Source organism: Hypanus sabinus, chromosome 10 (assembly GCF_030144855.1).
Source record: "Hypanus sabinus isolate sHypSab1 chromosome 10, sHypSab1.hap1, whole genome shotgun sequence".
Lineage (NCBI taxonomy): Eukaryota > Metazoa > Chordata > Chondrichthyes > Myliobatiformes > Dasyatidae > Hypanus > Hypanus sabinus.
In genome coordinates, this window is record NC_082715.1 from 49,178,734 (window position 1) to 49,206,174 (window position 27,441).

Below are 27,441 nucleotides of genomic sequence, written 5' to 3' on the forward strand. Positions count from 1 at the left end.
AAACAAAGGCAGCTCAGAAGCACTGGTATAGGTAGTCTCGTCACCAGAATAGATATAATACAAATGGAATAATTTTCCAGAAATCAGGGTGGGAAGATGCTTTGTGTTATAACTGAGGGAATATCTCAACACATAATGGATATTAGTCACTGACCTATTCCCTGAGATGGAATTGGAGATGTCAAGGAAGATCAAGGCCACGTGAAAGTGAAAACAGAATGGAAATGATCAAATGATCATCAAATCAAATTCTTCCCATGATTAGTAGTGCAAGAAGCAGCACCAATATAATTGTCAAAGTATTAGGGAAAAAATGGATGTGGGAAGCACCACCAACCCCCAAGTAGGACTGAAGCATATCCACCTATGCCATTGAGTAACAGGATAGCTTACACTCCTGTGTGTTCCCTAAACTAAAATCTGACTCTGATGCAAAGTTAAAGGAGAAACTGTTCAATATAAGACAATTTCACATGAACAATGAGGATAGAGGTGGAGGAAGATTGTTCAAGGAAGAAGGATCATCAGGCCATCTTAGCACAGGATGGGGCAAACAGACTAAATATAGAAAATATCAAAGTGGCAGTGAGCACAGGTTTCATGGATGCAAGTGCAAAGGGACTCAAAATGGGGGAAAAGAAGTCAAAGCAGAAACAAATTATGGCAAGAGCAGGCTGAAACATTCAATGGGGCAGACGAGCTTTTGGAGCAAGAGAGGACATAGAAGCAGGCTGTGCAGAGCTGAAGGACTTCGATGCTGGAGACTAGAAGGAAAATATCCCATTATTCAATTCTAACATTTAAAAACAATACCTTGGTGGTTGAATCTTGAATCGTTCAAATACTTCAGGATAGAGGAGAGGAAAAACGACCATTTCTTTAAGAGCTTGAATATGCTGACTTAACCCTCCAACACTATCAAACCGTACCTAATAAAACAATTCATAAAAATTAAATGAAGAATCATAAATCTTCACAAGGTTGATGTAAACTACATCATTAAAAAATGAACTGTAGAATATATTAGATTTATAGATTAATAAAACTAACACTGAAAATAAACTTGGTTATGATATAAACTTAATAGACTACCTGGTGTGTATTAAATAATGTAACAAATGCAAAACCAACAGTTCAGTTTAGAGACTGACCTGAGTTGTTCGCCAAAATTAACAGATTATATATACAAAAGAAAACTAATTGTTACGTAAAAAAAGCCTGGTCAACTATTATACAATTGCCTAAACCAACTTTCAACAGGTTAATGAACAATTAGCTGTTTATTTGAAAAAAAAAGGCTCAAGAATACTTCAAGATATCTTACTAGCTGTAAGGAGGATTGCTGTTTTACAAGGTAAATAATCTGTTGACAGAAACAAAACTAATGACATCAATTTCAAAAGGAACAGCAGCAAACAAATGCACAGCCTGAAAAGATTAAGAAAATAATACCAAATTGATGACAAACACTATTGGGCGGGGATGAACTGGAAAGATGAGGATGGAGTTAGGGGGACAGTGAAAATAAGAAAAGTTAAAAAGGACAACAGAATCAATGGAGTAGAAAGCTCAAGAAGAGATCATACAGTATGGCCAAGTAAAATAGGAATTGATATGAAAGGAGAGGGGTGTACCGAATTAAAAGTATTATATATGAATGCACGAAGTATAAGGAATAAAGTAGATGAGCTTGATGCTCAATTGGAAATTGGCAAGCACGATGTTGTGGGAATAACTGAGACATGGCTTCAAGCGGACAGGGCCTGCGAAATGAATATTCAAGGATATACATCTTATCGAAAGGACAGACTGACTGGCAGAGGGGGTGGGGTGGCTCTGTTGGTGAGGAATGATATTCAGTCCCTTGTGAGGGGAAACATAGAATCTGGGGATGTAGAGTTGGTATGGATAGAACTGAGAAATTCTAAGGGTAGAAAGACCCTAATGGGAGTTATCTACAGGCCCCCAAACAGCAGTCTGGATGTAGGGTGTAAGTTGAATGAACAGTTAAATTGGCATGTCGCAAAGGTAATGATACAGTTGTCATGGGGGATTTCAACATGCAGGTAGACTGGGAGAATCAGAATGGTACTGGACCCCAAAAAAGGGAGTTTGTGGAGTGCCTCTGAGATGGATTCTTAGAACAACTTGTACTGGAGCCTACCAGGGAGAAGGCAATTCTAGATTTAGTGTTGTGCAATGAACCGGATTTGATCAGGGACCTCGAGGTAAAGGAACCATTAGGAGGTAGTGACCATAATATGATATGTTTTAACCTACAATTTGAGAAGGAGAAGGGAAAATCAGATGTGTCAGTATTACAGTTCAACAAAGGAAACTATGGAGCTATGAGGGAGAAGCTGGCCAAAGTTCAATGGAACAATACCCTAGCAGGGAAGACAGTGGAACAAAAATGGCAGATATTTCTGGGAATAATGCAGAAGGTGCAGGATCGGTTCATTCCAAAGAGGAAGAAAGATCCTAAGGGGAGTAAGGGGCGGCCGTGGCTGACGAGGGAAGTAAAGGGCAGTATAAAAATAAAAGAGAAGTATAACATAGCGGGAAACCGGAGGACTGGGAAGCTTTTAAAGAGCAACAGAAGATAACAAAAAAGGCAATATGCCAAGAAAAAATGAGATACGAAGGTAAACTAGCCAAGAATATAAAGGAGGATAGTAAAAGCTTCTTTAGGTATGTGAATAGCTAAAAAATACAAACAATCTCCCAGATGTAATAGTGGCCAAAGGAACAAGGGTAAAGGATGAACTGAAGGAAATTTATATTAGGCAAGAAACGGTGTTGGATAGACTGTTGAGTCTGAAGGCTGGTAAGTCCCCAGGACCTGATGGTCTGCATCCCAAGGCACTTAAAGAGGAGGCTCTAGAAATCATGGACGCATTGGTAATCATTTTCCAATGTTCAATAGATTCAGGAACAGTTCTTGCTGATTGGAGGGTGGCTAATGTTGTCCCACTTTTCAAGAAAGGAGGGAGAGAGAAAACAGGGAATTATAGACCGGTCAGCCTGACGTCAGTGGTGGGAAAGATGCTGGAGTCAATTATAAAATAGGAAATTACAACACATTTGGATAGCAGTAGAAGGATCAGTCCAAGTCAGCATGGATTTATGAAGGGAAAATCATACTTGACTAATCTTCTGGAGTTTTTTTGAGGATGTAACTATGAAAACATCCAGAAAGCTTTTGATAAAGACCCACATAAGAGATGAGTGGGCAAAATTAGGGCACATGGTATTGGGGGCACAGTACTAACATGGATTGAAAATTGGCTGGCTGACAGGAAACAAAGAATAGTGATTAACGGGTCCCTTTCGGAATGGCAGGCTGTGACCAGTGGGGTACCGCAAGGTTCAGTGCTGGGACCGCAGCTGTTTACAATATACATTAATGATTTAGATGAAGGGATTAAAAGTAACGTTAGCAAATTTGCTGATGACACAAAGCTGGGTGGCAATGTGAAATGTCAGGAGGATGTTATGAGAATGCAGAGTGACTTGGACAGGTTGGGTGAGTGGGCAAATGTATGGCAGATGCAGTTTAATGTGGATAAATGTGAGGTTATCCACTTTGGTGGCAAGAACAGGAAGGCAGGTTACTATCTAAATGGAGTCAAGTTAGGAAAAGGGGAAGTACAATGAAATCTAGGTGTTCTTGTACATCAGTCAATGAAAGCAAGCATGCAGGTACAGCAGGCAGTGAAGAAAGCTAATGGCATGCTGGCTTTTATAACAAGAGGAATTGAGTATAGGAGTAGAGAGGTCCTTCTGCAGCTGTACAGGGCCCTGGTGAGACCACACCTGGAGTATTGTGTGCAGTTTTGGTCTCCAAATTTGAGGAAAGACATTCTTGCTATTGAGGGAGTGCAGCGTAGGTTGACAAGGTTAATTCCCGGAATGGCAGGACTGTCAGATGTTGAAAGATTGGAGCGACTGGGCTTGTATACACTGGAATTTAGAAGGATGAGAGGGGATCTGATTGAAACATATAAGATTATTAAGGGATTGGACACACTGGAGGCAGGAAGCATGTTCCCACTGATGGGTGAGTCCAGAACTAGAAGCCCCAGTTTAAGAATAAGGGTAGGCCATTTAGAACAGAGATGCGGAAAAACTTTTTCACCCAGAGAGTGGTGGATATGTGGAATGCTCTGCCCCAGAAGGCAGTGGAGGCTAAGTCTCTGGATGTATTCAAGTGAGAGTTAGATAGAGCTCTTATAGATAGCGGGGTCAAGGGATATGGGGAGAGGGCAGGAACGGGGTACCGAATGTGTATGATCAGCCATGATCACAGTGAATGGCCGTGTTGGCTAGAAAGGCCAATGGCCTACTCCTGCACCTACTGATTATTGTCATTGTGAATTTTAAAATGGACAACGGCTAGAAAACATTCTAAGGAGGGGAATAAAGATCAAAATAGAAACTAATGAGGCCAAGAGACACAACATAGAAGAGAACCCTGAAGGAAGTGATGAATAGTTTAAAGAATGTAAGAAACAGAAAGCCCAGACCAACACCTATGGAAAATAACAGATTTCAATATATATAGCTGGAGGGATAAAAACTTGAATTTACATATCTCTTTTATTGTATGATAAGGTAATGTTATACCTGACAATATGAATCTGAACAAGACAACAACAAGTATACCGCATATAGTTTTGATTACTGGGCTCATTAACACCATTCAAACATGGAAAGTTCTGCAATAAAAATTCAGGCAAACACATTCATGGTTTGAAAACTGTTTTTAAAACTATGTTTTTTCTCTGAGTAGCACAAGAATACAAGTACTAAAGATTCAATGAATAGAAAAATTGAATGTTAATAATATTTCAAAAGCGGTTACGAATTCCAGAATCTAGGGACGCAAGCTTGAGCTTAAATGAGGAGTGTACAAGTGCTGATTGTGTAAATGCAGATTGGGGTTATCTAGGTGAAATGTAAAGGGAGCACGTGTACAAAATCTAAAATACAATGGATGAAAGCTGCTGCATAGGTTGACAGTGTTGTTAAGAAGGTGTATGGTATGTTGGCCTTCATTAACCGTGGGATTAAGAGCCATGAGGTAATGTTTCCGCTACACAAGACCTTAGTTAGACCTGACTTGGAGTACTGTGTTCAGTTCTGGTCACCTTATTACAGGAAGGATGTAGATACTATAGAGAAACTGTATAGGAGATTTACAAGGTGTTGACTGGATTGGAGAAAGTGCCTTATGAGAATAGGTTGAGTGAACTTGACCTTTTCTCCTTGGGGCAACGGAGGATGAGAGGTGACTTGATGGAGGTGCATAAGATGATGACAGGCATTAATCATGTGGAAAGCCAGAGGCTTTTTCCCAGGGCTGAAATGGCTAACATGAAGGGGCATAGTTTTAAGATGCTTGGTAGCAGGTACAAGGGGGATGTCAGAGGCATCCACAGAGAGTGTTGGGTAAGTGGAATGAACTGCCAGCAAAGGTGGTAGAGGCAGATACAACAGGATCTTCTATAAGCCTCTTAAATAGGTACAGTGATCTCTGAAAAATAGAGGGCTATGTAGTAGGGAAATACTAGGCAGCTTCTAGAGTAGGTTACATGGTCGGCATAACATAGTGAACCAAAGGGCCTGTAATGTGCTGTAGATTTTCTGTGTTTCTATGTTCTAAAACTTGAAGAAATGCACAACTGATGGAAATTAATGTTTTGATCCTTGTCAGAAATTTGTTATGGCCTTGCATTTTCCTATCTAGATCAACTGTTTTGGAAACAGGAACAATCATACATCATCAAATTATGCTACCACGCAATGCATAATAATTAACTCGTATTAAATGACATAAAATTAGAAAAAAATATATTAAATGTATTTTTAAAAAACAGAACACTTACTGATGCATCTAAGTGCATTGGATCTACATCAGCCAGACTGGCACCAACTTTCGCACGTTCCCTAAGGATTTCACTTGTCAAATCTTCTGTTCTAACGTTCATTGGAAGACACCTGTTCAATCATTACTAGGTTACAAATTTAATGCAAAATTTTCAAATTCTACCTGAATTTTAAGTTTTGCTTCACTCTCCATAACTTTCATCAATATTTTGGGCAGAATAAACTTTTGTCTTTTTATTGCATTAAATGCTGATATGAAACACCATCAAATTTGGCAAAATTAGATACAGCTCTTTGTTTTGGCCTAACTTCAGGAAGAGGATCGTGCAGAATCAGCAAATCATTTTCATTAAATACACCAGACATCCTGCTGTGTCATTTTTTTTAAACATACGAAGTAAAAAGTCCTTTGGCCCACAGGATTCACCCCAGTTCCAAGGGGAGTAATGGCATTAGTTTTATCAAATCAATTATTTCCTTTATTTTTCTCCCATACACCATAAAGTTCCCTCTCATTCTCTTTACATCTATCCACTTACATTAAGGAGTAATTGACAACAGTGAATTAATCTTACAGAATGCCTTTGAAATTTGGAAGGAAACTGGGGCACTCAAAGGAAATCCACACAATCATGGAGAAAACATAGGTCAGAATTGAAACAGGATCCCTGGTGCTGTGAAGTAGCAACTTTAACTGCTGTCCCATTAGGTATATGATTAAAATTAAGATTATAAATAAATCATAGTGAGGAATGGTTCTGATACTCAACATACTGGGAAAAAAACATCAATTTGATGAACTTTCAAATTCAGTGTTTTCACAAAACTCATCACCTAACATTTCTGTACACCAGTACTGACTGACCAAACTTGCACATTATATTACAAAATAATCAAGATTGTCCTTTAAGAATTCAAAAAATTCAAGCGAGGAAAATAGCACAATAGAAAATACATGAAAACTGACAAATTACAATCAAATGTAACTTCCATACTTCAAATAGTTATATCATCATATATTACTTTTAAGTCATGCTAAAACACATAATGATCATGTTCTTTTAAAATACAGTTACTTGTTACTATATTTCACCTGTTTCTAGCTCTTGCCATGCTTTTGGACTTTCTTCTTTCAAAACGTTCTTCATCGGATGATGAGGTGGTATCGCTGCTATGGATTGCATGTTTCTTCCTTCTTTTTAAAGCAAAAGGCAAATTAAGAGTAATAAATTTATATTTTTATTTGAAAAAAATATGATTGCAGGTGAGACTTGATGGACTGACTACCTGCCATTTTCACATATTCCCTGAAAATGCTCCTACTTAGTGCCCTCTACATTTCCAAGTACAACGATAAAATCATTGTCAGCCCTACACACTCCTGTTTCCCTCACAAAACCTGAAAATAATTTCAATTGTTAAAAGTACAAAGTATTCAATAAATTTTGTATTATTTTTACCTAATGTGGCTTCTTCTTGCAGGAGATCTGAGTGTATCAAATAGTGTGCTTTGTCTTTGTCTTCGATGAACAGGCTCTGAAGAAACAAGTTAATTCCCAGATTTAAGCAACAATGAGTTCAGGTGCAGGCTAATGTATGAAGCAGCTGAAGGCAAAATTAATATGGTGCTTTCCTTTTAAGAATAACTTTTTCTATGCCACTTTATAAAATGTTTAGGATCTCAGTTATGTTATTTTCATAGCTTTTACTCCAAATAGAAAATATAGGGCATAATTCTTAACTAGAAACAAATGCTCTTTCAAGAAAATTCCACTGAAATTTCTACACAATTTTGATTAGATGCAGTCTCATTCACAATCAATGAAGTTGGAGTCTAACAAAATGAAAAAGCAAAATACTACAGACTTTGTATCACAGAACATTTGTAGGATTTCATAAGAAAAATTATTTTCTACTTTTACCTATTGGAGGGGCTTGATATCTCTGTACAGCTTTCCGTTGCCTCAGGTTATATGGTCTGTCATTTTCTTCAGCCTCTTCTACTTCATCTCCATCTTCTTCCTCTTCTTGAGATTCTAATGAGATGAATAATAAAGATCACAGTGCATGGTATTGTTACAATCACATTGAAAATGAAATAATTCATTGGGATCACTGAATATCATTTATTTACTTAAAGTAAGCTAATGTTACCTCAATCGACAGAACATAAAAGGGCAGATGGTTATCCACTACTAAACTGAGCTTTTAATTGTATCAAAGGCAACACGAGTGAATCTGCAGATGCTGGAAATAAATAAAAATACAAAATGCTGGCAGAACTCAGCAGGCCAGACAGCATCTATGGGAGGAGGTAGTGACGATGTTTCGGGCCGAAACCCTGCATCAGGAGTTAAGTAACATGGGATGGTCAAGGGGGGATAAGAAGTGGGGGGAGTGATGAAGTAGAGAGCTGGGAAGTGATAGGCTGAAGGGAAATGGGCTGGGGGAAGGTGGAGAGTTATGGGAAATAAAAGAGAAAGAAAGGTAGGCCTGGGGGGAGATTATAGTGAGGGGGCAAAAAGAGAGAGAAAGAGAACCAGACTAAAATTATAGACAGGGATGGGGTGGGGGGGGGGGGGGGGCAGGGGTATCAACGGAGGTCTGTGAATTGAATATTCATGCCGGCAGGTAGGAGGCTACCCAGGCGGGAGATAAGGTATTGCTCCATCAACCTGCATGTGGCCTCATCTTGACGGTAGAGGAGGCCATGGACAGACATATCAGAGTGGGAGTGGTCTGTGGAATTGAAGTGTGTGGCCACAGGGAGATCACGCCACTGCTGGAGGACTGAGCGCCAGTGTTCGGCGAAACGGTCTCCCAGTCTGCAGTGGGAGCACCGGGTACAGTATATCACCCCAGTTGAGTTGCAGGTGAAGTGGTGCCTCACCTCAAAGGACTGTCTGGGGCCTAGGATGGTGGTGAGGGAAGAAGTGTGGGGGCAGGTGTAGCACTTCTTCCATTTGCAGGGATAAGTGCTCGGAGGGAGGTCGGTGGGGAGGGACGGGGGGAGGGGGGTGATGAATGGACAAGGGAGTCGCGTAGGGAGCGATCCCTGTGGAAAGCCGAGAGTGGTCACTACCTCCTCCCATAGATGCTGTCTGGCCTGCTGAGATCTGCCAGCATTTTGTATTTTTATTTTTAATCGTATCATTTCAGTGCATTAATTTCCAAGAGAAAGCATCAGTGTGCCAGCTTCAAATGTTTTATATTCCTTATATCTCATATATTTAAAGCAATTTACGTAATCTGTTCAAATAAAGCCCTTTGTTTATATTTGATACTGCATTTTTACTCTTTTGCTGGATTTAAATATTCTTATTACTACAAATGGATATATTAAACACAAATGTCGCAGAAGTGGAAAAGAAAAACTATAAATGGACTGTTGCATTGGATTTTATCAAAGAAAGCAATACACAGAATCTGTAATCAGGATTCATAAATAGGCACTAAGGCTCTGCAAAGGGGTAAGGTAAGCAAAGAACTAACAAATAGAATACAATGTAAAATTGTCCATTTTGGCAGGAAAAAAATAAAAAAGCAAACTACCCAAAGAGTGAGAACACTGGGAGCTTTGAGGTGACAGGATCTGAGTAACAATGCATTAATTCACAGATAGTCTATATACATGTATGTCAAGTAATTAGGAAACCAACAGAATGGCATCATTTAGTGTAAAGTAAATTACGTATTAAAATAAGATCCATGCTTCAGTAATATAGAGCATTGATGCTACTAAATCTTAAGTACTCTGTACAATATGGATCTCATTTATAGAAGGCTTGTTAATGCATTGAAAGTAATTCTGATTAAACTTACTAAACTACTATCTAGAACAGGTGACTATCTTTAGGATAAAATATAAACAGGCCAGGTGTGTATCCACTGGAGTTTAGGAGAAACTTGACTGACACAAACAAGATCTTAATAGGTATTGAGAGAATGGCTGTGGAGAGGATATTTTCTTCTGTGAGAAAATCTAGGGAGTATTCAAAGATAACTATCACCAATTTAAAACAGAGATACAGTTTCTTTTTTATGAACTTTCTTATTTAAAGGAAAGTTGAGACAAAGTCTTTGAATATGCTTAAGAAGTACATCAATATGTGATTAAAAAAAGAGTAGTTATCTCTGGAAAAGTGGGAATGCAAGGTCGAATGCAAGGTTGAAAGAGGAGGTATTATTCTATTCTGAATTCAAATACACAGACTGAAGTTACAATCAGATTTGCTACAATCTTATTCAATGGTAGGGCCTGCTTAAGGGGTCAAAAGGCCTACTCCTATTTTTAATTCATCAAAATATTCATACATAATGCATGTCACTTCCAACCTAGGTGGAAATCAAACATTTTGAAAATACTTGACATGACAGAAAATTACATAAGTGCCCAGTACATCTCAACAGTCAAATGAATGAAGAGTGCCAGAGGGAGAAGACTGACAAAATGGAGAGCACTCACAGAATGCTTAAAGTGAACAGCATGTAAAGGCCAAAAGCCAGGACCGTGGTATTGCTAAAGTACATCTTGGGAGGCCATCAAACATTTACTTCTGGAATTTTAAATACTGATCAGCTAAGTGAGCATTGCTCAATAGACTCTGCTCTTGCCAATAGCTGCCATGCCAGTCGAGGTCCATTCTTCTAAGCAGAGTGTATCATGCTGAGTCAAAGGTAAAATATGATGAAATGATGCTTCTGGATAAGGATTTGAAATTAGCTGTTGGCCTTTGTTTAGAAATTTTCTTTACTGTAGTCATTTTCAAAGCAATGTACAGGCCTAATGGCTTTTAGTGAAAATGGGCTTAAAAATACTCTAATTCAATTGCTGCAATGACATCCAGTCATCTAATACATTTTAATACAATACTAATTTTTTTTTAATTACACAAGGACACTGCAGACACTAGAAGTCGCATGAATTCCAATTATTATGTTACTTGTCACACCATTACTAAAAATACTATGGCAATGACTGTTTATGTTGAAGAGGAACCCCATAAGATTTATAATCAATAAATCTCATGCTTTTAAGTGAACTATCCATGTAAAACATAAAAATTAGAGATGCTAAACAGCTGAAATCAAAACAGAAAATATGCACATAACTCAAGCTCAGAGTCAGAATTTGAATCAGGTTTATTATTGTTGCCATATTACGTAAAATTTGTTGTTTTGAGGCAGCAGTACAGTCCAAAACATAGAAGTTACGATAAGTTACAAAAAAGAAAAATGACAAGGCAGAGCTCATGAACGGTTCACAAATCTAATGTCAGAAGGAAAGAAGTTGTTCCTAAAATATTGAGGAACTAGTGTTCTTAAGTCTTTTCACAGTTGTTGTCTCATTTGTTGAGCATTTTCTGCATTTACTATTTGTACTCAAGTATCCATTTACGTTTGAAAGCTATTCTAAAAAATATCATCACACCAGTCATTACTAGTTATTTTACTGCTACTGAAATGAAATGAATTTTAAGTGATTCCCTGTTAGCAATGAGGGAACAGAATCAACTTGCAATTTTCTGAGCCAGTTCAAATACAATTACATTGATGCTACAATGGTTGGGCCAAGTTCCCAATATATAGAATTTCAAGTTAAATTGCTTCAGTAAGGTGAATAAAGATACAAATAATAAGATAGTTCATTTTGGTAACAGTACTCCTTTACTACATTTAATCAGCATAAGATGATTAAAAAGTAGCTTATGCCTGAAAATATATATATCTACTGCAAATTTGGTATACAGGTACAAGCAATGAACACTACCTCAAACCCAAGTTTAAGACGGTATCCCCACTTTACCTGTATACAAATTACTTTCTAAAACTAGATTGATGAAAAATATTAGTATTTTTCATTTTAATTGAAAGAGGAGGTATTATTCTATTCTGAATTCAAATACACAGACTGAACTATTCACAATGTCATAATCTGGTAATCATTAAATTAAACAAATATACAGAATTTTATGCCACAAACAAACAAATCTAAAATGATGCAATATATTGGAGCATCAGTCTACTATTACATGGATAAGATAAATTCTGGCTTAAACCCTACAGGTTTCTAATACTAGCTGCAACTCTATCATAGAAAGATAAAAGTGCAGGGGCTTTGTTTTTTATATATTAAATCATGTGCAAATAAGTAAATTACTTTCCCAGCCACTCTCAATATTTAAGACATCTATCATAGCAGTTTATTTATAGGGCAGTGAATGAGAAGGAAGCAGTGCTCCAACTAACAAAACGAATAGGATTTTCATATAGGTTTGGATACAAACTATCAGATTAGCATAAGAAAACTTAAGGTAAAGGATACCTTCACTTCCTTCTTCCTCCTCCTCCTCCTCCTCTTCTTCTTCCTCCTCTTCATCTCCTTCACTAGTTTCTTCAACATGAATAGGCATTCCATACATGTTTCTTCTCAAAGGTTTTCTTTTCCTCTTCACACGGGAATACATATCCATGTTTTCCTAAGATAATGTAATAAATACAATATTTGCCCAAATTATATAAAGAACACACACAATTCCGATACATTTATAATGTCAACATATCATAAATTACAAAGTACTTCAAGCTTCTAGTAACTGAGCTCAAGAAGAAACATATATGCACTAGTATAAAAATACTGTCACTAAGGAATAAAAAAAATCTTGTTTTGTAAAACAAAAATTCACCAGAACTTTCAAAGGCAGCTCAAACCAACTAGCATGTTACAAGTCCATACCCTACTCAGAAGGCGCAGCAGAGAAGGAAATTTACTGACTGATCAATAACACAAGCTGTAGCACAGTTAAATACAAATGTGAAAATTTAAGACTAGCAATGATGCTTATATTGAAATATCACAGCAGCATTTTATCATAACTATTACTAAATACTAGAAAATAGAAAAAAATAATCTAATTAGAAAAGCTGAAAACTAATCACCAGGAGTCAAACAACATCAAATCCTACTTAAGTAAGGATCGACAGAATACTTCAGTCATTTTAGAAAATACATACTCCATAGCAACCTAAGATCTAAATTAAAAGTCTGAAGATACTATGATACTTGTGTATGTGACTGGTTACACAACAAAACTATAAACAAAAACACTAGAGACTAGAGCTAAGTTAACAGGGGTTTTTACTTACAGAACCCGAACTGAACACATATATACAGATCAATACGCGCCCAGTAGCACATGCTCAATAACATGTTACAATAACATAAAATAGTCCCATATTATACCGTAGGATATATGGTACACACTCCTCCTCTTTTATTTAAAAAGTGTATGAACTTTTTTTTACGCTAAACAAATACTGTATGTTTACCCTTAATATACAAACACCCACCCACTGTTTAATTAGTAACTTAATAATATGAAATTATAACAAAGTATGTAATAATTATAAATTATAACTCAAGTCTTTGTGGGGGGTCTTCTCTGCCCCTCTGAGTAACGTCTTTCAATAAACTTGTTTGTTTTAGATTTCCATATAAAAGTCATGAACAGTTGATCTCTGAGCCTAGGGAGTTTCCATGGTCTGCTTCAAAGATGACTTGCCAGCAACAAAAGAAGTGGCTGGTGATCTGTCTCTACTAGTCAGGGCAATCCAATGACTCACAGAAAGATCAGCACTTTACCAGTAATCTTTCACCATTTGATGCAGCAGTTGATTGAAATCCTGGTGTTCATTCCATTGCTCTTAAGCTGCTGTTAAAGTACAGTTTTGCTGATATTAAAGATTATCTGCAGTGCTATCTGTCTGGCTCAAGGAGAATTCCTTCAGATGCACATTCAACACAAGTGTGAAAATTCAACAATTGAAACCTTACAGTTTGTTGCCAGAATTCACCTCTGTTTTGATGTTGTTTCCCAACTTCTTTGTGAAAAACAAGACACATTGGCTGAGGATTCAAAATATGTACGTGCAAAAGAAACTTTCTGCAAAGGATTAAGTGTGTGATTCTCAATGGAGGAAAAAACTGGTACAAGATTTACCTTGTGCAAAAGCTGTTCTGTTTGAATGGAATTGATTTTGTCCTGTGTTAAGTTTACCTTCTTCCCCAGCAACATGGTTTTCATTTATTTCACCACCCTCAGTAATTTCTCCGAGGCTGGTTGCTATATTGTGGGCGGCGACCATAGCAACGACAAACAAGGTGGGTAATGCTGTCTTCTGTATGGAGGACGATGTTGCTGATTTTGATAATCTTGGGGAGACCACCTCCGTCTGTCGATGGAGTAGCAGTAATTTTGTGCTGCTCTTAGTTTTCTCTTTTGAATTTAAAATTTTTAATTGCTAATTCTTGAAGGGGAGTAATATGTCTATGTCTACGAGAAGTGGGAAGAATCTGCATGAACCTACTAACAAAGGTAATGGAAAAGGAAAGATGCCGAAGGAAAAATCTGATGAAATGCCAGAATGGTCTGTAGATATCATTCAGACACTGAATTCAATTCAAGATCAGAATAAGGCAATTAAAGATCAACTGGAGAAGAATAATAACGAAATGAAGTTATTTCTGGGGAAACTTAAAGATGTGGAAACTCAAGTTACTAAAGAGGAATTGAAGTCAACTAAGCAAAAACTGTCTGAAATTAAACCCATTTGGAAAAATATCATAATAAGATTATTGATCTGGAAACTAGGTCTCGCTGAAACAACATACAAATCATTGGATTGAAAAAGGATCTGAAAATGGAGACTTAACGGTTTACTTTGGTAAGCTCTTTCATAATCTATTTCCGACTATTTTATCACAGCTGCCTGCTATTGAAAGAGCACACAGACTGTCCACTTCGAAATCTAGAGATTCAAACAGACCAAGATTTATTTTGGTTTGTTTTCATCTCTTTAAAATTAAAGATCAAATAATGCGATAGGCAAGAAAACGGAGAGTTTTCAGATTCAATGAGCCTGAGTTCCATTTTTGTGAAGATTATCCGAAAGAAGTAATGGAACAAAGATCAAGATTTGCTTTGGTAATGAAACAAGCCTATGATAAGAAACTACTTCCCTCTTTGAGTTACCCGACAAAAATGAAAGTTTTTCCTCCTAATTCTTCCCCATGTACTTTCTTTGACCCAAAAGTCGTGCTGGATTTTGTTCAGGCTATACCTGTCACCACCACTGACGTTACTACCAAATGAACTATCTGAAAAGCTGTTTGATTACCAGTATATTACTCACATTTTGAAAAGAAGATATATGAAAATATATGAAGACTATCTGGATATTTCATTGACAGATTAATAAAAGAAGATAAGAAAGAAAACCTGCTCATCATTACATCCTATTGGATTTTTTTTGGAAAGAAGATTTACGGTTCAAATTTGACTGTTTAAATAGTTAATTACATATTTGACTGAGAAAAGAGGATAAAAGGATTTGTTCCTTTTATCTAATATTTGGTTTGATTTTTTTTGTTGTTTCTTAACTTACTAGCTGGTAGTTTTTTTTCCTACTAATAGGGTTTCTTTTTACATATATTTATCTGGGTTTAGTTACTATGATATTACTAATTAATATTTTCGTAAATTTAGTTCAGTTAAATATACTATTAACCTTTTTTCATTTTTCAATCTTTTTATTGATTTTCAAATAAAGAAAATACAAATCAGAGGAGTTTAGCAAACATAATATAAAAGACATATAAACAGCAATAAAAAACAGAGAATATATAATATCAAAATCAGATTGGTAAAATGTTACGCTGTTATATATACAATGCTCAAAAAAAAACAACTCCTCATAGCAATCATAAAAAAAAAGACTGGAAATTTTATTTGATAAAGGGAAAAAAAAACCCACTAACTAACTAAGACGAAAGAAAAAGAAAGATTGGGCAGTCCAATTGAGGATAGAATTTAAAAAAGAGAGAGAGAGAAAAAAACATCCTTCCAGTCATCTCTGAGCCTTCACAGATAAGGATTTTCCAAAAAGAGTAAAGAAAAATAAATAAATTTAAAATAAATTAAATCGTGAAAATATTGAATAAAGGCTGCCAGACTTGTTCAAAATTAAAGGATGTATCAAATGTCCGACTTCTAATTTTCTCTAAGCTTAGACATGACATAATGGAGGAGAACCAATAAAAAACAGTAGGTGGGTTAGATTCTTTCCAGTGTAGCAAAATAGCTCTCCTAGCCAGGAAAGTTGAAAAGGCTAACATATGTTGAGCGGAAGCAAACACTTTGCTTGCTTCCTCTGGAATAATCCCAAAAATTGCTGTAAGTGACCTATATAAGTATAATTTCTCCCCTTTAGTTGAATATACTCAACAGGCGCTTTCTAAATGGTCACCTATGTTGATGTCATTGATAGGTCAAATAAATGCTATAAAAATGGTTATTCTACCGAAGTTTTTATATATATTTCAAGCAGTTCCCTCTTCTGTTCCAAAAACATTTTTTAATAAAATAGATTCTCTGATTTTGTCTTACGTTTGGAATAACAAAAGCTCTACAGTGAATAAACTCTTATTGCAAAAACCAAAAAAAAAGATGGAGAACTGGCCTAACCAAACTTTAGATTTTATTATTGGACAATTAATATTCATTATATTACCCTTTTGGAATTATGATATAGATGACCAAGATCGCCCTTCATGGTTACAGGTGAAGGAAAATTCAGTAATGGGGTTTTCATTAGCTTCTTTATTTGGAGCTCTTCTTACGTTTTCGCTCTCCAGAATAGGTAGACAAGCTCTCAACCCTACTGTTAAACATACTCTAAAAATTTGGTTTTAGTTTCGTAGATTTTTTTAATTAAATGATTTTCTACTTTCTAGTAATATTTATTTAGATTTCTTTTTTAAACCATCAACTTTGGATAAGGCTTTTTAAACATGGAAAATGAAGGGAATAAAAACTTTTTTAGATTTGTTTTTACAGGACTGTTTAACGTCTTTTTCACAGTTAATGGATAAATATCTCTAATACACATTTTTTTTCAGATATTTACAGGTTAGGAATTTTTAGGTGATTTTTTTTTTACCGAATTACCCCTTGGCCGGCTCTTTAAATTTGGCTTATGCTATTTTTCAGCTTAAACCTTTTCAAAAATGATTAATAGCTATCATTTATAAACAGTTAATGAATGCTCGCATGTCTCCTAATGATAGAGTTCAACACATCTGGGAAGTAGAACTTCAACACTCACTTTCAGACAATCAATGGAGTAAAATTTATTATCTAGTCAATAATTCATCAATCTGCGCACGCCATATCTTAATTCAGTTTAAGATAGTACACAGGGCCCACATGTCCAAAGATAAATTGGCGCATATTTTTCCCAATATAAGCCCTATTTGTGACAGATGTAATGCAGAAGTGGCTACTCTAACTCATATGTTTTGGTCATGTGTAAGCTTAAACAATTTTTGGAGGGTTGTGTTTGGAATATAAAGTTACAGATGTGGATGTTCAACCTAATTCACTTACAACCTTTTTTTTTTAATCAGTTTTATTATAGCGCCCTATAACCGAATTTAAAATTTTCTTAGGGATTTAAAGCTAAACTTAAGATGGTGTTGGTTTATCTCTCTAAGAGATTATATTATTTTGGTTCTTTTTCTGTTTAATACATGACGGAATGTAAACACTCTCCTTTGTTGAGACGTTACTGTCATTCTTGCAAGGTCAGTTTATTTTGTTTTGTGTACTGGCTAGGAGGAGAGAGAGACAAGACCGACAGAGCGGCCCATGGCTTCATATCTATCTTAGTTCGATGGCTTTTTTGTTTCCGGCTTTTGGGAGGGTGGGTGGGTTTAGAGTTAGGAGTTTTTTCCCCATTGGGTGGTTTTGGAGCATGCGTGTTTTCTATATGGTTGTATTCTTCATCAATGCCATCTTTGATAATCCCATATTGGTATGTGTTCTGCGTCTGTATAAAGTAAATTGGAATAAAATTATAGTATGGCAGTTAAACGGATTAACGTACCGTAGATTCCGGACTACAGAGTGCACCTGATTAAAAGCCGCACGCTCTAATTTTAGAAAGAAAATCAATTTTGTACTTGTACAAGCCGCACCGGATTTTAAGCCGCAGGTGTCCCACGTTGTAATATGAGATATTTACACAGAAAGATATTACACGTGAGGATTTTTTAACTTTTAATTAAATCCGTATGATAACATAAACAAATATATATTGCAAATGCTTTTTTTCGAACAGTGCCTGTAACACAGCTACTTTTAAATATACATACGTATCGGTAACACACAAATTACGTTGCGTATACTTTTTTACTGAACATTGCATGAACAACATTCCAATATCTCCTAACGACTGGTAAAAAAAATATATATACTGTAGCCTACCAGGAAAAGTTATTGATCGCCTTCTTCATCTTCCTCCTGCGCACTAAAACCATCAAAGTCCTCTTCTTCAGTGTCCGAATTGAATAAAACCTCAGGATCTCGTCACTCACTTCAGACTCTTCGTTGTCGCTCTCATTTGAGCGCACGCAGTCCTCTTCATCACGCAGCAGTCCAGCCTTTCGAAACCCGCTGGTGATGGTGGATGTTGTGACACGGCTCCACGCATTTAGGATCCACTGGCAGACTTGAGTTAAAGATGCTCTTCGCATGCGTCCTGTTTTGGTAAAGGATTTCTCGTCGCTCGTCATCCAAGCCTCCCACTCAACGCGCAGTGCCACGTTAAATGCCCGGTTCACGCTGATGTCCAGTGGCTGCAAATACTTCGTGGTGCCCCCAGGAATCACAACTGGAATTGAGCTTGTACTCTTGATGGCAGCTTTCACTGAACTTTCATTGTCAGCCGCTTAAAAAATCACCATCGGTGGAAGCTTTAGTCTGGATGCTGTGCAGGTCAGAACACAAGTAAAATGCGTTCTCTCATGGCCACTTGTTTTCAGTGTGATGGACGAGTCACCTTTTTTATTAACAGTCCGAGTGAGAGGCAGGTCAAACGTCAAAGGTACTTCATCCATATTTATGATATCATCTGGCCCGATGGAATTCTCCGATATCTTTGTTTGAGTGAATGTGCGGAAGTTAACAAGTTTTTCCTCGTGGTCGGGAGGGAGCTGCTGACAGAGTCGTGTGTACCCTGACGGACAGGCCTTTTCGTCTCATAAATCTAAAACACCACAATGGCCCACCTCTAAAATCTTCGATTTTCATTTTGGTGGCGATTGCTTTAGCCTTCAGTCTGATCTGCACGGTGGAAACACCGTGGCCGCCTGCTCTCTGTGTGTTAACCCAGTCTTCAAGAAAGTTTTCAAGTTCGGGCCATCTGCTATGATTACCTCTGAAAGCTTTTGTCGTCTTTTTGCATTGACTCAGTTCTACACGCTGGCGTCTCCACCGTCTCAACATCGATTTATTTATGCTAAGATTATGTGCAGCAGCTCGATTTCCTTCTTCAACCGCCAGATTGATCGCCTTTAACTTAAAAGCTGCATCATATGCTTTTCTTCGAGTGTTTTCCATGTTGACGAGGGTGAATACAAATGACTGATTTACAATAATTGTGAAAGTGTGCTTGATTTATCGTATAATTTCATTGGACCTCTGTGAACTACTCATCAATTTTATTGGTCTACTGTTACGAGGCAAAATGTTTTTGGCGGCATGAGAAAAAAACATGCATTAGCCGCACCGTAGTATAGGCCGCAGTGTTCAAAGCATGGGAAAAAAGTAGCGGCTTATAGTCCGGAATTTACGGTAATAAGTTGGAATGTACGTGATTGGAATCGTCCTATTAAATGAAAAAGACTTAAAATTATTAATCGATTCCAATCTGATATAATTTTTGCTCAGGGTGGGAAATCAAAATAGATTTTTTCGCTGGTGGAATGGAATACAGCTCCAAGCTACTTCTCAGAGCAAAACTAAGGGCGTATCTATCTTTATTAAATCTAATATATTTACTCAAGAGGATATTGAATCAGATTCTAACGGTAGATTTTTAATTGTTAAAGGAGTGATTTGTAATAGAAAGGTTGTTTTGGTTAATTTGTATGGTTCTAATTTAGCTGATCCTTCTTTTCTTAAAAAAGTATTTGCTTTATTGCCAGATTTAAATGAATATATGTTGATCATGGGTGGGGATTTTAACTGTTGTTTAAATCCTATGATTGACAAGAGCTCAACTAATCAGCGACTTCCAAATCATTCTGCGTCTGTTATTAACTCCTTTTTGACCAATTTTGGGTTGATCGAATTATGGAGGCACTTACACCCTGATAACAGAGAATATTCCTTTTTTTCACATGTTTATAAAAAATATTCAAGGACTGGTTATAATTGATCCCAGCCTTTTGCCTAATGTTAAAAACTGAATGTGACGTTATTGTTATATCTGATCCTGCACCTTTGAGTTTGTCCTTTGAATTTGATGTCATTTTTGCCTGTCCACCATGGCGCATGTCTCAGATTTTATTGCAAAACTCTGACTTTATCAGTTTTATTGAAAGTCAGATAAAAGAATTTTTTTCTTTTTAATAACATAGGAGGTATGTCTAAATTAATTATATGGAATACATTCAAAGCATTTTTACATGGTCAGATTATTTCTTATTCAGCTAAACTTAAAAAAACAGACTAAAGCAGAATTAGATAAAATCTCAAAACAAATTAAAGATTTAAATAACATCTATGTGATTTCCCCTAATATTGACTTATTTAAAAAAAGGGTGGAACTTCAATCACAATATAACCTATTATTAACTCATCCAATTGAATATTATCTACTTAAGTTAAAGAGCCAATTTTATATGTTTGGAGATAAAAATAATATACTACCTGCATCTCAATTAAAATCCGCTGGAGCCAAAAGGCAAATTTTGAAAATTTGTAGTCGGGAATATGAAGAAATTAATAAGATTTTTCAAGATTTTTATACTGAACTTTATAAATCTCTATGTCCAGTAGACTCTTCTGAAATGAATGCTTCTTTTTTTTTACGAAAGATTGCTTTTCCTAAAATTTCTGCTGAGGATCAAAAAACTCTTGATGCCTAAATTACTGAATCCGAAATTCATAAAGCTATTTTTTCAATGCAATCTGGTAAGGCCCCGGGACTTGATGGTTATCCTGTAGAATTTTATTTAAAAAATGGAAAATTGCTTTCTCCATATACGTTGAAGATGTTTAAAGATTCTTTAATGAAAAGTGATTTACCCTCTACTTTTTATGAAGCTTCTATTTCTTTAATTCTCAAAAAGGATAAAGATCCTACTGATTGTGCCTCATACAGACCAATCTAATTATTGAATGTTGATGCTAAGATTCTCTCAAAGATATTGGCCAATCAGTTGGAGAGTATTTTGGGAACTGAGAGCAGTGAAACAGTTTTATTTAACTTCGTTATTAGGAGATGCTCTACTTATACAATTAGCTAAAGTTGCTAATTTAAACCTATATCTTGGGGTTAAGCACTCTTTACAAATTTGGTTCCAGTTCCGCAATATTTTTAATCTTAAAAAATTTAAACTTTCTAGTTTAATTTATCGTAATTACTTTTTTAAACCTTCTTGGAGTGATCCAATTTTTTTACTTTGGAAAAATAAAGGTATTAATTCATTTTTGGATTTATTTAACGAAGACAGATTGATGTCTTTTGAACAATTAATCAATAAGTATTCTCTCTCTTATTCACACTTCTTACAATATCTTCAAGTTGGACATTTTTTACAAAAATATTTAAGTAATTTTCCCTACATATTGGAGGCTAACTTGTTAGATACTATTATGAATATGAACCCCTCGATGAAAGGTTCTAGTGGAAGAATTTATAATTTGTTATTACAATTGGATAAGCATCCATTACTTAAGATTAAACAGGATTGGGAGAAGGAACTCAATTTGACTTTTATATGGGAGGATTGGACACGGATTCTGAAGCTGGTTAACTCTACTTCGATCTGTGCTAGTCATTCACTGATTCAATTTAAAATTGTACATCGTTACCATTTGACGAAGGAGAGACTTTCTAAAATATTTCCCAATGTTGACAAGTGTTGTGATAGATGTAAAACTGAGATAGCTACACTGACACATATGTTCTGGTCATGTTCTATATTAAAACAGTTTTGGAAGTCAGTCTTTTCGACAATTTGTAAAGCATTCAGAATCAACTTACAACCTAATAAATTGACTGTGCTTTTTGGAATAATTCCTCAAAATATCCACGGTATTTCTGTGTCTCACCAACATGTTATTGCGTTTGTTACATTGATAGCTAAAAGGGCCATCTTGTTGAAATGGAAGGATATATCAACTCCTACTTTGTTACAATGGTTCTCTCAAGTGATGCTGTGTTTTAGTTTGGAGCAAAATAGAAGTCGAGCCTTTGAACTTTTATTTGATTTTGAGAAGGGATGAGGCTCATTTGCTTGTTATTATCATTTCAGTTAACTGATAGATTTCCTCCACAATCTAAATATAATTTTTTTTTGAAATATCTTTTTTTCCTGTTGGCAGTTTGATGTTTATTTTTAGAAGCTTTCTGTATGACGCATGGCTCCGGGGTTGTACCTCCAATGGGTTTCTTTTTTTTTCTCACTTTTCTTGCTTAGTAGGGTTTTTTATTCACAGAAGTTTCCAATCTTTAAAATAATTTCTTCCTTTTTGAGGCATTGTAAAGTGTTGTTACCGCTGTACTTGTGCTATTTTTGAATAATAATAATAATAATAAAAAGATTTGAAAAAAGATTTTGATAATCTTGGTTTTCTCCATCTGTTGCTGACTCTGCTCCATCTCCTTTCTCTCCACCTTCAATGTTCTATTGGTAATTACGTGGTGGACCTCAATGGCGAGGGTTGCATCGACGATAACGATTTCTGTCTGTAACATATCGGCTTCCTTGGCCTGCAACTCCTCCGGGACCAGTTACGTTTGCCGCTTCTGCACCCTTTTCGCCTTCCACTACGTTGAACTCCACAGTTTCACCGTCTCCAACACTACGGAGGTATTTCCGTGGGTTATTCTTTTTTATAGCAGTCTGATATACAAACACATCTTCCTTTACATCAATCCTGTTGATGAATCCATATCCATTTTGTACATTCAACCACTTTACTGTTCCAAGAACCTTTGTTGCAATGACTTTCTTCTCCCTGGGCAATTTGGATTTGTCTGGCTGTTGCTGCTGCAGCTGTCAGATTGCTGCTCCGTCTCAGCCTCACTCCTTGTGTTGACAGGCTGCATGAGGTGGTTGCGGTACAGGCAAGTCTGAAGTGGGGCCTCCCGCGTTCCCCTCATTTCTTTCTTCTGTCTAATACAATACCTTTCCACTTTTTCTGTCTCCGGATGCAGGAAAAGCTCTGCATTTCATATTTCTTGCATGTATTGTTGATCTAGTTTCGTCATCCTTTTCTGATACTCCTGCAAAGTGCCTTCCTGTAACTGCTGTAGCTAGCTGTCTTTTGAGAGATGTCAATTTCTCCTGGGACATTTGCCTTTTATTTCCAGGTAGTCTTCATCATCCTGCTTATTGGCAATATCTGTCTCCCTGTCGACAATGTCCAGCTCCTCGTCGTCACTGTAATAGTCGACAATGGGTGAGAGGAGAGCTGCGGACATCTTCCTCACCAAACTGTCTGCCTTTGTTGACACATCTAGTGCCTTGATGGTGTGCCAATCCAACTGGATTTTCCGGAGCCATTCACGTCCCAGCAACGGTGGTCCTCCATTTTCCAGTACATAGACGTTCAGCTGCTGTGATTTGTCCCCCGTGGGTCACAGTCACTTTAAGTTTACCTTTGTGACGCACTTTCTGTCCTATGTAAGTCTTTCAGCAGTGCAGTCTGCCTTCCTTATCCGCGGATTCTGCATGCATGGATTCAACCAACCGCAGTTCGGGAAGACCCGGAACTTCTCTCTCCAGCACTCGTTGTTTGAGCATGTACAGACTATTTTTTTCTTGTCATTATTCCCTAAACAATCCAGTATAACAACTATTTACACAGCATTTACATTGTCTTAGGTAATCTAGAAGTGACTTAAAAGTACAGCAGTCCCCGGGTTATAAATAATTTCCATTCCCGAGTCCGTCTTTAAGTTGGATTTGAAGTCAGAACAGGTACATCGGAATTATTTAGCATCAGTTCGTCAAACGTTTGTCTTAACATATAGGACATATCTTACCTTTCTAGGCATATAAAACACTTAAGAAACATACATATTTCAATAATTAAACCACTGCGTTGCTTAGTAATAATTGTAGCTTTAATCGGGGCAGGGCCTTTCACATGCTCCATTAAAACTGTTCCGATCATTGATCAACTGTAGCCTAACGCTTTTCCAATGACTGATGTCGTTTCACCTCTTTCCGATCACTTTATCACTTCCACCTTATTTTCAATCATGATCTTTCGTGAACAGAAACACTGCAGATTCAAGCTGCGACGCCAGGTCCTAACGTCCACCACACTGAGACAAATTAAAATAAAGTCTGGGGTTCTGCTGGGTCCTAAAGACCACTGCACTGAGACAGGATAAATAAGGGACTTGAGCACCCGCATCTTTTGGTATCCACGGGGGTCGCGGAACCAATCCCCCGTGGATAAAGAGGGCCGACTGTAGTTTAGTTTGTTTCAGAGGTATGTGAGAAAACAGTCGTTTGTAGTCATGTACAGAGATCACTGTTAAAGCTGAGCCTGTGTCCAACTCCATTTTCAGTCTCACACCTGCCACTTGTGGAGTGATCCATATTACTCTTCAATCATCTTTCTCTTGCACACTGTGAAGTGGGGGACAAGACAATTCACTTTTGTCTGAGTCACTTTCATCAGAATTGCTTTCTTTCATTTTGTGCACATTGTTTTTTCTTTTCTGGGGTTTCTTGTTTCTCTGTATTTTGCCCTTTTCCTACTGTTTAATTTTGCATACTCCGACAGCGTGACTCTGTTTGCCAGTTTCAGCATTCTTTATCTTTAAACCAACAACCATCAGGGTCATGTGACCTGTTTCCACAACGGTAACATTTCTTTCCTTCATTTTTGCGCAGTGACATTTTATTCGTAGCATATTCCAGAGATTTTTGTTGTATCTCTGAAGCAGCTAGTGAATGATACTGAGATGTTTATTGCCTTCTCGAATGTAAGGTCTTTTTCACATAGGAGCTTCTTCTGGGTGGTTTCACAGTACATGCCACACACTAACCTGTCCCTCAATGCGTCTGATAGATCTGCTCCAAATTGACAATGTTCTGATAACTTGTGCAATTCAGCGCAATATTCAGAAGTGCTTTCGTATTTGCTCTGGCTCCGATTGTAAAATTTAAATTTTTCGGTAATGATCAGTGGCTTGGGGTTTAAATGCTGTTGGAGGCTGTCTACTATTTACTTGAATATTTTGTTAGCTGGCTTTTCAGGGGTTAACTAGCTCGTAGTGGGCCATATGTGTTCACGCCCATAAAGCTGAGTAGTAAGTGGGATTTCTTTTCATCACCAATATCATCAGCATCACAATATAACTCCACCTTCTCCATGTATGATGCCCAGTCTTCAATGACACTATCAAATGCTGTAATGGTTCCAATTAACACCATCTTTGTTGCGTTAATTTATCCTTCTTATGTGAATTTCGCCAGGATCCCTTGTTAATTTAACCACAGTCCCTTGTTTTCTTTTTGACTCTCGCTCCCTTTTTTTTAAGAAATCTCCCTTCTGAGACAGGCAGACCCTCAGCCCTGGGGTTCAGCGCCAGCTGTGGTCTCACCTGGACACGCCGCGGTTCCGACTGTGTCTTTCGGTATCCCAACATACCCGACTGCGGCTGAATTCGCGGTTCCTTCCGATTGTAGTTATCAATTAAAACACGGTGTTCCGATATGATGTAGGTTCATTAACCTTGTCACCAATTTGTGGTATATGTGACCAGTTACACAGCAAAACTATAAATAAAAACACTAGAGACTGGAGCTAAGTTAACAAGGGTTTTTACTTGCGGAACCCGAACTGAACACGTATATACAGATCAATACACGCCCAATAGCGCATGCTCAATAACATGTTACTACAACATAAAATAGTCCCATATTACACATATATGGTACCATATAGACCTATATGGTACAATACTTCTCCAAAACAAATTTTCCAAACCTTGCACAGAAAAGGCTGCAAGAAGTCTGCAGACTCCTGAGGAAGTAGAGAGAATTTCATGCTTCTTTTTGTAATTATATTTATATGATGGGTCGAGGACAGGTCCTCTGGGATAGTGACACCCAGGAATTTAAAAGTTACTGACCCTCTTCATCACTGATCCTCCAATAAGCACTGGCTCAATGGACCTCTGGTTTCCCTCTCTTGAAGTCTACAATCAGTTCCTTGGTCTTATTGACATTAAATGAGAGATTGTTGACATTACACCACTAACCAAATTTTCAATCTCCCTCTTATGGTTATCTTATGGTTTCCATGGTTTTTCCTTTTCTAGCCCTATCTTACATAATCACCTTTTTTTACCTACTACGTATGACTCAGCATTCCATGATTGGTATAGGAAGGGCATTAGACATTTTAAAGATCTTTTTATTGATAATCACTTCACTTCTTTTCAATAGCTCTCTGCTGTTCAATCTGCCCAATGCTCACTTTTTTAGATATTTCCAAATTAGACACTTTATTAATCCTTTAATTCCGAACTTCCCTGAAATGCCTGAGAAAAATGTTATGGACTTATTTCTTTCTATTAATCCACTAGGTAAAAGTTTAATATCATTTATTCGTTATAAATTAGCAGTCTTACGACGTGTCCCTGTGGATAAAATTAAAATGGCATGGGAGCATGATTTAAATACCTCCTTATCTGATGTGACTTGGGACTCGATTCTCAAATCGGTTAATTCAACCTCTCTTTGTGCTCGCCATTGCCTTTTACAGTTTAAGATTGTTCATAGAGCTCATATGTCTAAATCTAAACTATCTCGATTCTACCCTGACATTAGTCCGCTTTGTGATAAATGCAAGAGGGGCGAGGCCTCTCTCATTCATATGTACTGGTTCTGTCCTAGCATGGAGAAATTTTGGAAAGATGTCTTCACTACGTTATCGTATATTCTGAATCAGCACCTAGAACCAAACCCCCTAATTGCTTTGTTCGGTTTCTGGGGCGAGACAGATTTACGTCTGAGTCCGACCAAATGCCGAATATTATCCTTTGCCTCTCTCCTGGCTAGACGTTTAATCCTCCTGAGATGGAGAGATGTTGCCCCGCTCACGCATGCTCAATGGCTTAACGATATTATGGCCTGCTTAGACCTTGAAAAAATTCATTATTCAGTTCTTAATTCAGATTTAAAGTTCCATAAGGTCTGGGGACCTTTTATTGAGTACTTTCATAACCTTCCTCTTAACTGAGGTGTTTTTTCGGTCCCTTGCTTGCAACTCCTTCTTTTTTAGTAGTAGGCATTAATATCTTCTGTTGCTAAGTGTATTTACAGTTTTGGGGGTTTGATTGTCCCGATTTATAATATCTATATAGTGTTATGGTTGGTCTGGAGTTTTTTTTTTGCTGTGGGGCTTGGGGAGGATACTAATTTTGCATGTCTTCAATTTGGGTGTTTTCTCAATTAAC

General features: G+C 37.1%; 1 protein-coding gene across 2 annotated transcripts in view; it reads right to left on the minus strand.

The window, feature by feature from the left end:
• Positions 1–27,441, minus strand: part of atad2b (ATPase family AAA domain containing 2B) — a 208,399-nt gene that overhangs the window by 73,892 nt on the left and 107,066 nt on the right. For both annotated transcript variants that reach the window (XM_059981809.1, XM_059981808.1), the window contains exons 6-11: positions 12,215–12,368; positions 7,812–7,925; positions 7,350–7,425; positions 6,983–7,084; positions 5,889–6,000; positions 814–929 (exon numbers count right to left, since the gene is read on the minus strand). In XM_059981809.1, coding sequence (XP_059837792.1) covers positions 814–929; positions 5,889–6,000; positions 6,983–7,084; positions 7,350–7,425; positions 7,812–7,925; positions 12,215–12,368 — 674 coding nt within the window. The remainder of the gene's footprint in view (positions 1–813; positions 930–5,888; positions 6,001–6,982; positions 7,085–7,349; positions 7,426–7,811; positions 7,926–12,214; positions 12,369–27,441) is intronic.